Source organism: Hyalella azteca, unplaced genomic scaffold (assembly GCF_000764305.2).
Source record: "Hyalella azteca isolate HAZT.00-mixed unplaced genomic scaffold, Hazt_2.0.2 contig9153, whole genome shotgun sequence".
Classification (NCBI taxonomy): Eukaryota; Metazoa; Arthropoda; class Malacostraca; order Amphipoda; family Hyalellidae; genus Hyalella; species Hyalella azteca.
Window position 1 is genome coordinate 294336 of NW_025939230.1, and position 13774 is coordinate 308109.

The 13774-nt window shown below is 35.3% G+C and overlaps 1 protein-coding gene across 1 annotated transcript in view; it reads left to right on the forward strand.

Annotated features, from left to right (window-relative positions):
* The window catches only part of LOC108671047 (Golgi phosphoprotein 3 homolog sauron), a 10576-nt gene extending 1109 nt beyond the window's left edge, over nucleotides 1-9467 (forward strand). Inside the window, exons 2-6 of the mRNA XM_018158530.2 lie at nucleotides 6429-6560; nucleotides 6878-6995; nucleotides 7659-7834; nucleotides 8146-8283; nucleotides 9268-9467. Of these exons, the coding sequence (XP_018014019.1) occupies nucleotides 6429-6560; nucleotides 6878-6995; nucleotides 7659-7834; nucleotides 8146-8283; nucleotides 9268-9378 (675 nt within the window). The 3' untranslated portion in view covers nucleotides 9379-9467. The remainder of the gene's footprint in view (nucleotides 1-6428; nucleotides 6561-6877; nucleotides 6996-7658; nucleotides 7835-8145; nucleotides 8284-9267) is intronic.
* The last annotated feature ends 4307 nt before the right edge of the window (nucleotides 9468-13774 follow it).

The window sequence follows — 13774 nt, forward strand, 5'->3', positions numbered from 1 at the left end:
TTGCAAAAATGTGTCCGCTAGCCTACAGATAAACGACTAGTTAACTTGATTCGGCGTTGGCAACACGGGATTGGATTTCAAACCACGCGCGATTTCGGAAGAGCGGCAGGCAGTTTCCAATGAGCTCAGTTTATATGATTTCACTGCAGTGGAAGGTGAGGTGGTGTAACGCGGTGGTAGGGTTGATTTTTCGATACGTTTTCATATATTAACATGAGAATATATTAACTATACAGAATTCCACACTGCCAGTGAGGCCTGAGAGATCACGTATGGCATACCAAGTGTTTAAAATACATTATGGAAAATGATATGGAATTCTAGAAAATGTATTTTCTATATTCAATATTGATCCAGCCTGATCTGTTCTAAATTTCCAGCTAAATATAACAAGAGAATATAGGTAGTTTTATATTCCATATCCAATCTAAAGACTAAATGGGAATGGTAAAATTGGTAAACAACCTAACTGGACAAAGCAGTATATTAGGCATAATAATACACTTTTTTTGAACTATTTTGTATACCTTCTTTCAAACATCTCAGATGTTTTAGAAAATATTCATTGTTTGAAAAAAATTAAAATTATTTATTATATAATTCACAGAGCACTAGCCATGTCGCATGTGCCATGCAGGATTGAGATTTTCCTACTTGTTCCTTAAATCTTGTGGCTTTGGTATCATGGGCTTCATGGCATGACAAATTTTTGATACATTTGGAATTTTATTCCAGAAAGGGTAATATTATTCTAATATATTAACTGGCTTAACATAGCAAATTGGAAAGCATGACCTAAAAATCTGGAAAGGCCATCATACTTCCACTTTCAGTCCATCATCATCATTAATATAATATAATAATAGATAAGTCTCTGCAAGCTGCCACAGCTGTTTCATTGGAAAAAAACAGAGCTTACATCATCACAGTAACAACTTACAAGGATCCATCCAATCAACGCTTGAATGCATACAACGTCACAGTCACATGAATCCAATCATTGCTAGAACATGTGCAATGTCACAGCCACAAGAATCCAATTAGCATCGGAATGTGTGCAACGTCACAGCCACTGAAATCCAATCAGCGTTAAAAAGCTAGAATGGACCGACCCAAATGCAAACAATGTTAACGCTGTTGATGCTAATTTAATGCGTAATGCTACACTTCTTGTTTCAAGTGCGTAATACAATAATGTAGTTATGTCACTATTGATGGAAATTGCAAAGAATAACATCTTCACTATGTACATTCACTCACAAATACATGAAAAACTACCTATGATTCAATCCACATATACAAAACTGACGACTGATGCAATATGCTGAGACATAGAAACTCCTTCCGTCACGATCAGGATTACTACCTTAACGAAAGACAATAACAAAGAAGGTAGCAGGCCGCAGGGATACCAACCATCAATATACTCTTGTGAAAAAATGATTGATACAAATTCTTCTATATTACAAATTTATCAGTAACTGACATTCAACAGAATGGTTTAATAACCTTCGTAAATCTTGTACATGCAGAATCAATTGTATGCAACAGCCAAGGTAGTGGGAATCTAATGATGGTTAGTGTTTACTTGTTGCCAATGACGGAAAACCTCTGATTTGGGGGGCGCAAAGCCCCCCGGTTTTACCCCGCGCCACTACGCGTATTGTGCTTTGCACGAGCTGTCATTATTCTACTCACAGTACGTGCGATTGTAGAGCGAGGTAAAGTTTTCACTCTCGCAATCCCACAGCCCAACCCTCTGCTCCAATCTCGCTGGAAGTTTCACCTCTATAAGTCGAAATTGAATTTCCAAACTATTTTTGCTCGTGTGACTTTTCGATAAAATGTCGTTTTCTATGCTTTTTTCACAAAAAACGGTGTTTTTTTCACCCTTTTTCAGAGGAAAATTTTTTCCACGCTCAATATCTCCCACACCGAGCCATAACTTTTCCCCAAACTTTGCATGAGCATTCTCTCATCCATGGGCTGCATTATCCTAGAGTGTAAATAAAAGATAAATTTCGCTTTAGATAACTTTGTAATCTAAAGCGAATGAGAGACATTGTTGTGAGATGTGTGTATTATAAAGGAAAAAAGTGTAAAATGAATGAAGAAAAAGAAGAAGGGGGGGTGAGGTGGTGAATAACTGGTTATAGTTCTTGTTATGCAATTGGTGTGTGAGGTAGCTACAGCGCATTAACTGCAGATAAAGCTCCAAAACTTATAGACGATAATTGAGTGAAAACTTTTTGTGATATATTATGAGCCTTCTAAAGTTTTAATAATGAAGAAATCACAAGGTTCACAGAATCTAAAGGTTTGAATGCTAAATTGTCATGTATGGTACTCTATTCTAATCAGTCAAGTGTCATATTGTGCATTGCCTTTTCTTTGAGAAGTTTTTCCAATTGCCAATGAGTTTTTCTTCAATTTGAAAGCGGATGTAAGGAATAGGTGCAATAAATGTTTTTACATTTAATTTGAAACTATTATGTTAAGAGTTAATAGTATTTCCTTCTGTAGATCCCTCTTGCTTATCCATGAGTGACGCACTCAATTAACAATCTTGGGACCTTCACTGTGTTGCCTGATGTAACGTTCATGCCGATTGCCAAGGAACATTTTGCCTGGAACATTTTTTTTTAAGGTGGAATGCTTTTTTTTAAACTGAACCACTAATTTTAGAATTCCACCCTGTTTGGAAACTTGCTGCTTGATCGTGCTCTTTTGTTAACAATTAGACCTGGGTGGAGAGGGTACAAGCAGCATCGCCAAGATATGGTTTTTTAGCCCAAACCGTTGCCAGCCATTTTCAAGATCCGTTGCCGGGTAATTTTTAATAAGTGCTGCAAGCAACTTTGATAGTACGGTATATCAACTGCTGCAAATGATACCGTAGTAGTATATCAAGTGCTGAAAGCAACTTACACACATCATAACTGAATTCAGGACAAGCTTCTCTGCATCCTGATCCTCCCAGCATACCGGAAACCTTACTGTGTGTGCTTGCAGTCTTTCAGATTTCCAATAATTTCAAAGTTATTTCTCATATGCAATAATTTCAATCCAAATGTATTGGCAAGATCTTCAGAAAGCATAAATTTTGCTGCAGATGCATTGCCAAATATCTTCTGATATTCACCCACTTTCTGCACAGTGACAATTAGATAGGAAGTACGTAATTCATCTGGCAGGAATCTTGTGGTTCCGGAAAGGGCGGCTGGCAGTAAAGCTCTAGTGGCGGCCCTAAAGGGAGATGTTTTCCATGCTGGGTGCCATGTGGTGTGTTAAAATTTAATAGCAATGACGTTTTCAAAAATTTCAATCCCAAAAAATTTGTGTATGAGTATTTAAAATTCATAATTTCATACATGAACAAAATAGGTAAGTAATTTTATAGATGGATAAGTATGATACCTACAAAAATTTATCATTAATGATATGTTGATAATATAAGAAAGATTATTTAAAATGGTTTCACAATTTATAGCACAAGCACTTGAACTAAGCAAGAGATATTTGTGATTTTAATGCTTAACATTTGCTAAGGATATTTGGACCAATCAGTGGCAGAACAATGCAACACATGCAGCTACCCAATGCACATATTGGTTCAATGGCTTAGGCATGTGTTTCTACAGCTACAGCTGGCAAAAATGAGCATCATGGTAATGAGAGTAAAATTGTCATCCATACATCCAAAATTAATAATATCTCATTTTTATTAATGGTACATCCCCAAGTTCTCGAAATTCTGCAAATCTGATTTACCAAAATAAAGTGAATCTTGCTAATAAAATAGATATGTTTTCTAAAAGACATGAGACAATCCAAAACTCACAATGAGAGCCGAAATCAATTGGGATCTGAAGTGAAGTCACTTGAACAATAGCAACCAAATCATGCAAAAACAGTAAAAAATTTATATCTGGCCTATTCATATTAGTTCATGTGCACATACCTATTTATGAAAATTCATATCAGGAAAAAATACATGTATTAATAATGAGGTTTTTAAATTTTGAAATGACTTTCCATCATTTAAACCTCAGTGTGGATGGAATCTATTCATTGTAAAATCAAATTTGACACTACCCAAACATGGAGTGGAACATCTTAACTTGTTTTCTGCCATTACAATGTGCCACATGCCATAAAAGAAGTGGAGTATATCTCATTATTTTGGATGGTACCAAAAACTTTGTTGGTATTACCTACTAAAAGTCATTAGACTTTGCTGCAATAGTTGACCCAATTTTTTTAATTTAGATCATATCCATTGCAAAAATTGTACCATTACGAATTAACGATGTTGTGGGAAGCTCATTTCAGTGATACTGCAAGGAAGTAGGATTTTCCTACTAGGGGTCCTGCAAACCCCCCGCTCCTGAGATGCAATATAATGTGAAATTAAAGTACAAAATTAAAGCAAAAGTATGTATCAATTCCAGTGTTGACACCATAGTAGAGTGCTCGCTATTTGATATGCATCACTAACTTAATCATGTTAAAGTTAATGTAACGGATATTTTTTATGGATTTAGTGCACTCCTTAGGTTTATCATGTTAATCTTTTTTTTTTTTGCTTTTCAGACTGGGTAAAGCAGGCAAACTTGAAAATACCATTATTTGATGTTATAGACCCCCTTGCCTCGGTTTTGCGCTTATTCTTTTTCTTCTCTGTTCAATGTACATACCTGGTTCTTCTTGTTGTGTTGTTCAATAAATTGTTAAATAAACACAAGGAAAGTCTAATAAAAAGGTGGTTTGGGATGGTTGTAGGGGAGGTGGAGACCATCACCAATTCCTTGTTTGCTTGACACCCTTGCAACAAACACCCTCAGGCCCAAAACGTGGCTGGTAGCACGATAAATATAGTCCTAATACAACGACTAGTGAAAATAATTGAGAATAGCATCATGGAGACCACATGCAGTTGGTCAATTGTACAACATTGGATAAGCGGTAGCCTCTCATCCGCTCCCTATACACCTTGGCATAGTGGTGGGAAGTGAAATGTGGTAGGCCTTCCGAATTACAATCCATTTTTTTATATAAACCATTTTTATATAAACATCAGATTATATAAAATATCCCAGATTAGTTGCTAAGTAATTTTTGCTGAAAAAAAATGTTGCCAACTTCTTCTCTGAGTGAAGCCCCCCTTTCTCCAAGCACTGCAGCAGATAATTGCATCTTGGCCAAGTTCTAGATTGGACTGCACAGTCTCCTCCAACCTACAAGAAATATTGAAGTTTGCAGTGTTCAAGATTTTCAACTATTCTTGGAAATGCATTATTTAACTTCAAATAATTCTTTAGAAGAACTTGACATAATGCCTCTTAATCTGAAATCTTTACAAATTTATGTTAATTATCATACCATGTAACTGAGAAAGCCATGCTTAGTTTTCTTCCAAAAGGAAGCAGAAGTGTGACCTAATGAATCTTATTTCTCTCAATTATTCTGAATTTTCACATTCCATATATTCTAAACATATTTTAATGGATTTGTTAAATATTATTATAAATCCTGGATGGAAATTACCTACCTGTTATTTTAACAACAAAGCTAGGAGTTCTTCTGACTTTTTAATATAACTGCTATGTGAGGATAATTTCTATGCAGTATATATTGAAACAGTTGCATTTAAAAATATTTCAGCTAAAGGACTAGAATGATGGAGACAAACATGCACATTTTCAGGTGGAAATACCTAGCCGTACACTTCATTATTAGGAGATACCTACTAAATATTATTGCATACAAAAGTTACCAGAAGTTTCTCTACCTTTCTAATAACAATAACACAGCAGTGGTCCTTAGTACAGGATAGAGCAATTGAAATACCTAGCAAAGAAATGTTGTTCTATTCTATGTTTGCTTTACAGGTTATGAGGCATCATGTAAACATTGTATATAGGTGCCTATGTTTCACATCATAATTGAAAACTAGGGAGTTTCTTTTGCCGTGTTGCTCTAAAACTGAGCATACATGAATAAAGTTTGATTTATACTTGGAATAATATGACTGTAAAATTGTATTATAAAAACACCTACTTTTCCAAAATATCACTTTTCAAAATTTTTTCTGGTATTTTTTAGAGCTAGTGAATGTATAATTCCTTTACTTCCTTTATGCTACATAGATAGGAAAAATATTGAAGTTTACGCCACTATTTTTATTTTTGCAATACTTTAATTAGCTTTGCTGCATCCCTTACTATTACCCCCGTTTGATGGTTATGCAAGCCCTGTAAATTGTATTAGTCTCTTCTCTCTCTTGAGTGAGAAGTCCAGTAAGCTCTTCAAAGTTTTTCACACACCCAATTTAAATTAAAGCCTTATTAGCAACAATTCTAATTTCTGAATAGAGTGAATTCAAGAATGAATTCTATTTAATTGTGGCATCTGATTTTCCTCTACAGGGTTATACTAGTTTTTGGAATGACTGCATCTCAAGTGGCTTGCGGGGCTGCATTCTCATTGAGCTGGCGCTCAGGGGGCGCATTGAGCTGGAAAAAGCAGGCATGAGGCGCAAAACTTTGCTCAACAGGAAGGTATGCAAGTTGTGCTCACTAATTTTTCAATGGTCATCTCTAGTATCACTTATTCATTTGTTTATGCCATTATGTTGATTTGTTTTTCCCACACTTGAGATGTTAGGATCTCTAGTATCACTTACTATTCATTTGTTTATGCCATTATGTTGATTTGTTTTGCCCGCACTTGAGTTGTTAGGATCTCTAGCATCACTTGGGCATTATTTTATGCCATTATGTTGATGCATTTTACCTGCACTTGAGATATTAGGACAATATTTTCTCGCATCTGAAGATCAAGAAATTCTAAAAGTAAGTTCTGTTTTTTTATTCAGGTTGTGGTGACGCGTAATGAGCAGGCAACTGGGGATGTTCTGCTTGATGAAGCCCTGAAGCATATCAGAGAAACAACACAGCCTGAAACTGTTCACAGCTGGATTGAATATCTTTCAGGTGTTTAAGATTTGTCCATTTGTAATTAGGAATAGTAGTAATTTTGTCTGCATATAAGCATTGCTCAAAGACCAATAAATTATTTATATACTATCAAATGTAGGTTTGTATTTCATGAGAATTATAACTCTTGAGATGAGAATGCTTTTCTTGAGAATCATAACTCTTGTGATGAGAAAGCCAGAAGCTGAAATTGAATATAACAATGACCTTCATTCTTCTTCAAACAATGTAAATGATTGTCATTGCCTTTGAATTTTTTTATGCATTAACTCTTAGTTTTAACAACTGTTGTTATGTAATTCATACCTACATAATAAGAACTTCTCCACAACTGCATCCAGTATCTGTCAAGATAATTGAATTAGTGATATTCCACAAGATTTTGCTCATCAAATTTATGCATGTAGCTTATCAAATAAAAGCTAGGTATGTATTTGAATCATTCATACAAAACCGGTACTGTACCACTGCACATATAAAATGGGCTGAAAATGACATTCAAATTTTAATGCCAACAAATTGTTGGCTCGAGTGCAATTTTTTTTCAAATTAAATTGCAAGTGTCATAAAGATTTAAATATGAACTAACACCAGAGATGAAAGTTCATCATACCAATAATTGTAGAAGATCTTTACAGAAAAGTCATTAAATTTGAACAGGAGAGTCATGGAACCCACTAAAACTGCGCTACCAGCTCCGCAACGTACGTGAGCGTCTTGCCAAGAATCTTGTGGAAAAGGGAGTTCTTACCACAGAAAAACAGAACTTCCTTGTCTTTGACATGACCACACACCCTCTCACAGACAACTTAATCAAGACCAAGCTTGTCAAGAAAGTAAGTAATACTATACCTTTTCACCAATTTTTTGATGCCTCATCATCATGAACACACATTTTTACTGCTTCCTCTTTGAGAACTAATGTTATGATCCTTTACTTTTAATTAGTTTTCAATGTATCATACTGTTTCATTCTTAAATCAGGCAGCCTTTGCAATTTTTTCCAGAATTTAACAGCTGCTCATTGATTACCACACTTGAGTTATATATTCAATAACTATCAATTAAATACAATTTTTTTGTAAAATTCCATCTTAATCTTTCATTTATATTTGCGAGAATTTTGATGTCTTAAATTGTAACTCAGGTACAGGATGCTGTGCTCAGTCGCTGGGCAGGCGAGGCCTCCAGAATGGACAGGAGGATTCTTGCTCTCCTCTTCCTGGCCCACGCGTCTGACGTGCTTGAGAACGCCTTCAGTCCGCTCTCTGATGATGATTATGAGGTCACTATTCGTGTGATTATGATTATGAGGGCTCTATTTATAGGATTATGAGGTCTCTATTTGTATGATTACAAGGTTTCTTTTTAGCGCATTTTCTCATTTATGGAAAAAAGGCGCTATTGTGCTAACCATGTCTGTCCATCTGTTTGTCTGTTTGTTTGTCTGTCTGTCTGTCCATCCGTGACTTAACGTTTTCGTCGACGAGAAAATGCGCTCTCTGTCACTCACTGCAGTGAGTGAGTGACCATCATTGTTCTCATAACTTAAACAATCAAGTATTTTTAATTGTACCTATCTTGCTATCTTTCTCATCTTGTTATTCAAAATTTTCATTGCACCTTGTTTCTTGCACGGTTGTTTTTCATTGCAGTTCCTACCTGTACGTAGTATAGTTCTTCTATACTTTCAGGTCTAAATTATACTGTATGTGTTGAAATTTTTATCTTTGTAGATAGTTTTGTATTTATTAAATCTATCAATCAATAGTAGAGCAAAGTAGCACGTTTCAAAATTTTAATGTTTAGAAACGAAGGAACAAATGTAATTGACGTTACTGAGATGTGCTACTCAGCTTGTGTATGTACCGTATATGCAAAACTTATTAGTCCCACACATAAGCGTTATGATATATCAGAGTATGATTGATCTCGGATAATTTTTCAAAGTTCTAAGATTGAACAGCATGCCAAACAATAATTTTTTTGAACAGCATGCAAAACAATAATTTTCTAGAACAGCATGCAAAACAAGAATTTTTTAGAACAGCATGCAAAAGTCATTTTTTTAAACAGCATGCCAAACAATAATTTTTTTGAACAACATGCAAAACAATCATTTTTTCGAAGAACATGCAAAACAATCTAAGCTTGAACAGCATGCAAAACAATCTAAGCTTAAGTAGCTTGCAAAACAATAATTTTTTGAACAGCATGTAAAACAATCACTTATTTGAAGAACACGCCAAACAATAATTTGCGTGTGCAGGTTGCCATGAAGCGTGTACGCGATCTGCTAGACTTGGACCTGGAGGCGGAGGCAGCTCGTCCTAACGCCAACGAGCTCATGTGGGCCGTCATCTCAGCCTTCGTCAAGTAGTCGAGCCCTCGACTCGTCTACTTATTCGCACGCACTCTTAGAAAAAACCGTGAAAAAACGGTCCCACTGGCGTTCTAGTGGCCGGTCGCCCCGTGAAAATAAACTGTTTCGCCGTTTTTATCAGTCGTTTTACGGATTTCTAGTGTTAAATTAGAATAAAAACGGCGACACGTTGTTTCTTTTCACGTGCCGACCGGCCACTGAAACGCCGTTAATGCCGTTAACGGTAATTTTTCTAACAGTGTGGCTTCTGTGCTCGCTTACCTTCATTCGCAAGCTTCCATCTACAAAAATACTGCAGTATTTGTAATTCATCCAAGTTCTACTATACAAATTATGCTTCCACCCCCCAAAATAATGTGAAGCTTGTAATTGTCGAAGTTTTCTGGCTGTCACAATTGTCAGCCTCATGGCAATCCATCGTTTATGTAAACAATTCTTGTGGCCCAACATAGTGACATTTTATTCATTGTGGGATACACTCACACTTCTACTGCAGCCTTCAGCACAGGTATTCATAGCTCTTTATTTATGTTCGCAACAAGCACAGAGACAACGTAAATTTTAAGTTGTTACAACTTTGCGCCAATCAGTGTCCGAAAGCTCATTACCTTTCATCATTATTTACAGCGTCATGGTGTTTTTTTTTTTTGCGGCTAATGCAATTTTTTCTGTTTTTTTTTTTTACTGACTTCATTTTCCTTGTTCCTCATCATCTGAAGTTGATGTTCTTGCCTCCTCATGTTGAATGGTTTACATTTTTCATTTTCGCTTTTTCTCAGATTTTTTCAGTATGCATTTTGATATTTCTGGATTTTATTATTCATTAGCTGATTGAAATTTTTAATTTTATTTAGTGTTCAATATGTAATGTTTTCTCAACATTTTTATCTGCCGAAAAACTTTTCTTAAAAATTTCCAAATTCTTGATGAAACGGAAGTTTTCTATTTAAGAACCTCTGATGATTAAGGCTTGAAATATTTAGTAACCTCTTGACTATTACGTATTCAATGGACGAGAAAATTCATGAGGTGTGTGACGTTTTCTGATTATCATTTACTAGGTATATTATTTCATTTCAGTTATGTTTTCTCGATTATTTTCTATTTAGGCCTCTAAATAATCATGAATCTAACTTACTCAGATGTGTTACTCAGCTTCTGGAAATGATAAACCTATAACTGCCTGTTATAGGCTTGACGTGGACATAGTTTCACTGCTGAATTGATAATTTCAAACCCTGCTCATTATTTTTTCCGTATAATTGATTCGTTTCAATTTTAGCATTTCGGATTTCCAAATCGCCGTGGAGCTGTTCAGACATTTAACAAGCGATGAAATATGTTCTTCTGCCCCATGTGTGTAAAATTTTTTTTGGTAGAGAAGATCCATAATTTTTATGGAGTTGCTTAGTTCAATAGAGAACAGGATGTTGTTGCAGAACATGAACTTCCTTGGGGTCGATGAATCGGAAGACCGGGGGTCGACATTTCAGGGAACCTTTGAGGATCCGCAGGGTTATTATGTTAAACCATATCATTATATGTTGGTCTTTATTCATGGCCTAAAAGTTTTATTAAAATCAATACTATCCTAGCTAAATCCTTGCTAAATTATTACAGTCACTTCCTCAAAGTTTCATTAAAATCCATTCTACTCTAGGTAAAGCTACAGTGCCCAAGATTGGTGTTTTTGTTACCAAAGGTGGCATTATTACAGCAGGCAAACCCTTCAGAGTAGCAGGGACAGACGGGTTCTCAGTAGCTGCAACCTACAATGGTTTTTATATCAGAGCCGTAGATTGAATATAACACAATGTTATGATGTGAAGGATATTATATTGTGGCCTTTCGTTACGCTGTAGTAACATCCGCAGATTGTTTGGGCATTCCAATGAGAAATGTGAAACCTCGCATGGACGAACTTTTATGCTAGTTGACTGCTGTGATTTTTGGGTGAGGTAAGCTTTGCCACTTTGAAACAAAATTCAAGACACTCCCCGCTGTTGTGGAAAATAGCTGTACCTTCTCTAGACATTTGGAACGTCAATTTTTAAACTTCTATACTAAGACTAACTCTTGAAATGAGATCGTGATATCCCATAGCAAGCTTCCCATGTCTTTTAATTTTCCCTTTTCTGCTTCCTTATGTTTCTCATCATAATTTTTATTATCTAAACCGAAATTTATTATTTAGTAGCTGGAAAGGATGTTATTTTGGATAATTATTCGACACTTTTTTCTTTAAAATATTATGATGAAATACCCCCAGTTTATCGACACGTGTTGTTTGACTCGGCTACGCTTTTCCGGGTTAAGAAGTGTACGCAAGAAATGCCAATAGAACTAAGAAAATGTTAACCCTCGCGATGTTTCATTGATTATTGCCGCGGCTGATGATTTAAAGGTGAAATATTCTGCCACGTTTTATTCCATGATCTTTTGGTATTCATGGAATGAATGATTCGTGGCATTCTTTTGACTTGACAGGCTAGTACTACGCTTGAATCGAACTATCGTACTACCATCGTCGTCTTTATTTTGTTCGACATCTTCCTCAGTTGAGTTCACTCTGTAAATCGTTAGGTAATGATTTTAATAACTATTCCATCGATTAAATTCGCTGTGTTTGTACCTCGTTTGATATTCACCTAGGCTCAAAATTTTTTTTTTATTCTAAATAATATTGTATCCTTAAGATATTTTTCACTCTTCAGGGTTTAATTTTTTTAAAACACGCCATTTCTTCATTGCTATTTTTTAGAGTGAATGATTTGATGGTGTTGAAGAATGCATGTTTATTTAATTGCGTTCTTCTAAAGAAACTTAAAATTTATAGTCACGTTCAAATCAATACTGCTTGGAAATTTTATCAACCTTAATTATCCATTCCCTTCCTGGTCAGGTTTTTTTTGTTTCGAAATCGGTTTATGGTCGACAAAATTATTCGCTAAGATAGCATCCATTAATAAAATGGTACTGTACGTGTGTTTTGCTTTAGTTAATTTCGGATGGTGAGCACAAAATTACCTTATTACTGGGTTATGCGAATATAGTTGAATAATTGAGGAACAATCTGATTTACTTGATAGAAGTCAGGTTCAGGAAAGTTCCTGAACTTCGCAGTAGTGATTGATAAAAGCAAGTTTGAGTATCCGAGTCTTGCCTACACTGCATAAGCGATCAAAGGTTGCTGGCAAGAAGCAGTTGTGTCGAATAACGAATTGCTTTGTTAGGAAATAGTAGAGTGTCTCTTAAAAGGGACAGATATTTGTTGTTGTTGTAACAGTTGAGCTATTTATGTGTGGGTTTGTGTTTGTGTGATCGCTCTAGAAACATTTTGTTCTTCATCAAGTCCTTATAGTAATTGGATTAGGAAAAAGAGAGTACCTATTTTCCTTTGCCAGTAGGTCAGGTTTCTATACTTGACTTGTATTCATCCTATTATAATTTGCATGGAGCTAGCGTTAAGATACATACTTGTGAAAACGTTCGCAATAATTGAACATTGAAACGAAACTTTTTTTTTGCAAGCTGGCTATAAGCGGTTATTTGCGAGTACGTTTCGCCTCATGAAGCAAGTGTTCCCAGAAATAATTCAGCCACGCGAGCATATTTATTATCTTGACTATTTGCTTTAGCCAACATTTTTAATGCTCAGCACTAAATTTGTAACAGATACTGTACCTAGTTTAGTATTGAGAGTTGTTTTGTACCGCACGACAGCGGTCTGATTTCATTCCAAGGCTGACTGCGTTAGATTTAAAGCTGTTGCTCTTGTTAATTTTTCATTCTTTGATGATGTTAAGCTCTTAAATTGGCCACTTTGATCCTATACCTCAATTAAAACTATTTTTATAATGGTGTTCCGACCTGCATTGTTCATTAATTGATCCTGAAAGTTTTTAAATTAGGTTGTTTCGTTACCGCCGTTCCCTCATTGGTCGATTTCAGTGCACCCTTTCTAGTAATTTTAATTTTCTTTTTATATCTAGCAAATGTTTGTTGTATTTATTTTCTCTATAATTTTATATAATATATGCACGTTTTCTGGAGGATCCTTTACAATTTAGTCACTTTATTTAATGTTGCAGCACTCCTGTTCACCAATTTAAAATGGGTCGAATTTTTTTTTCATTTTGGAATGTTTGTGTATCGAGATACACTGGATGAAATTTCTTTATTGTTTTATTTATGTATTTTTTATTCCATATGAACAGTATACACTCAATATTTCTGTGTAATTTCCGTCGCACAATCAATGATTGTGCGGTCTTGGACATGTCTTATCTGTGCGCTTTGATATTCAGATAATAATGTTGAATAAGTCTGCTGTGTTGACTGCACGAGTTTTAAATTGAAGTTCTTATTAGAATAACATTAAATTCTTCTTCAT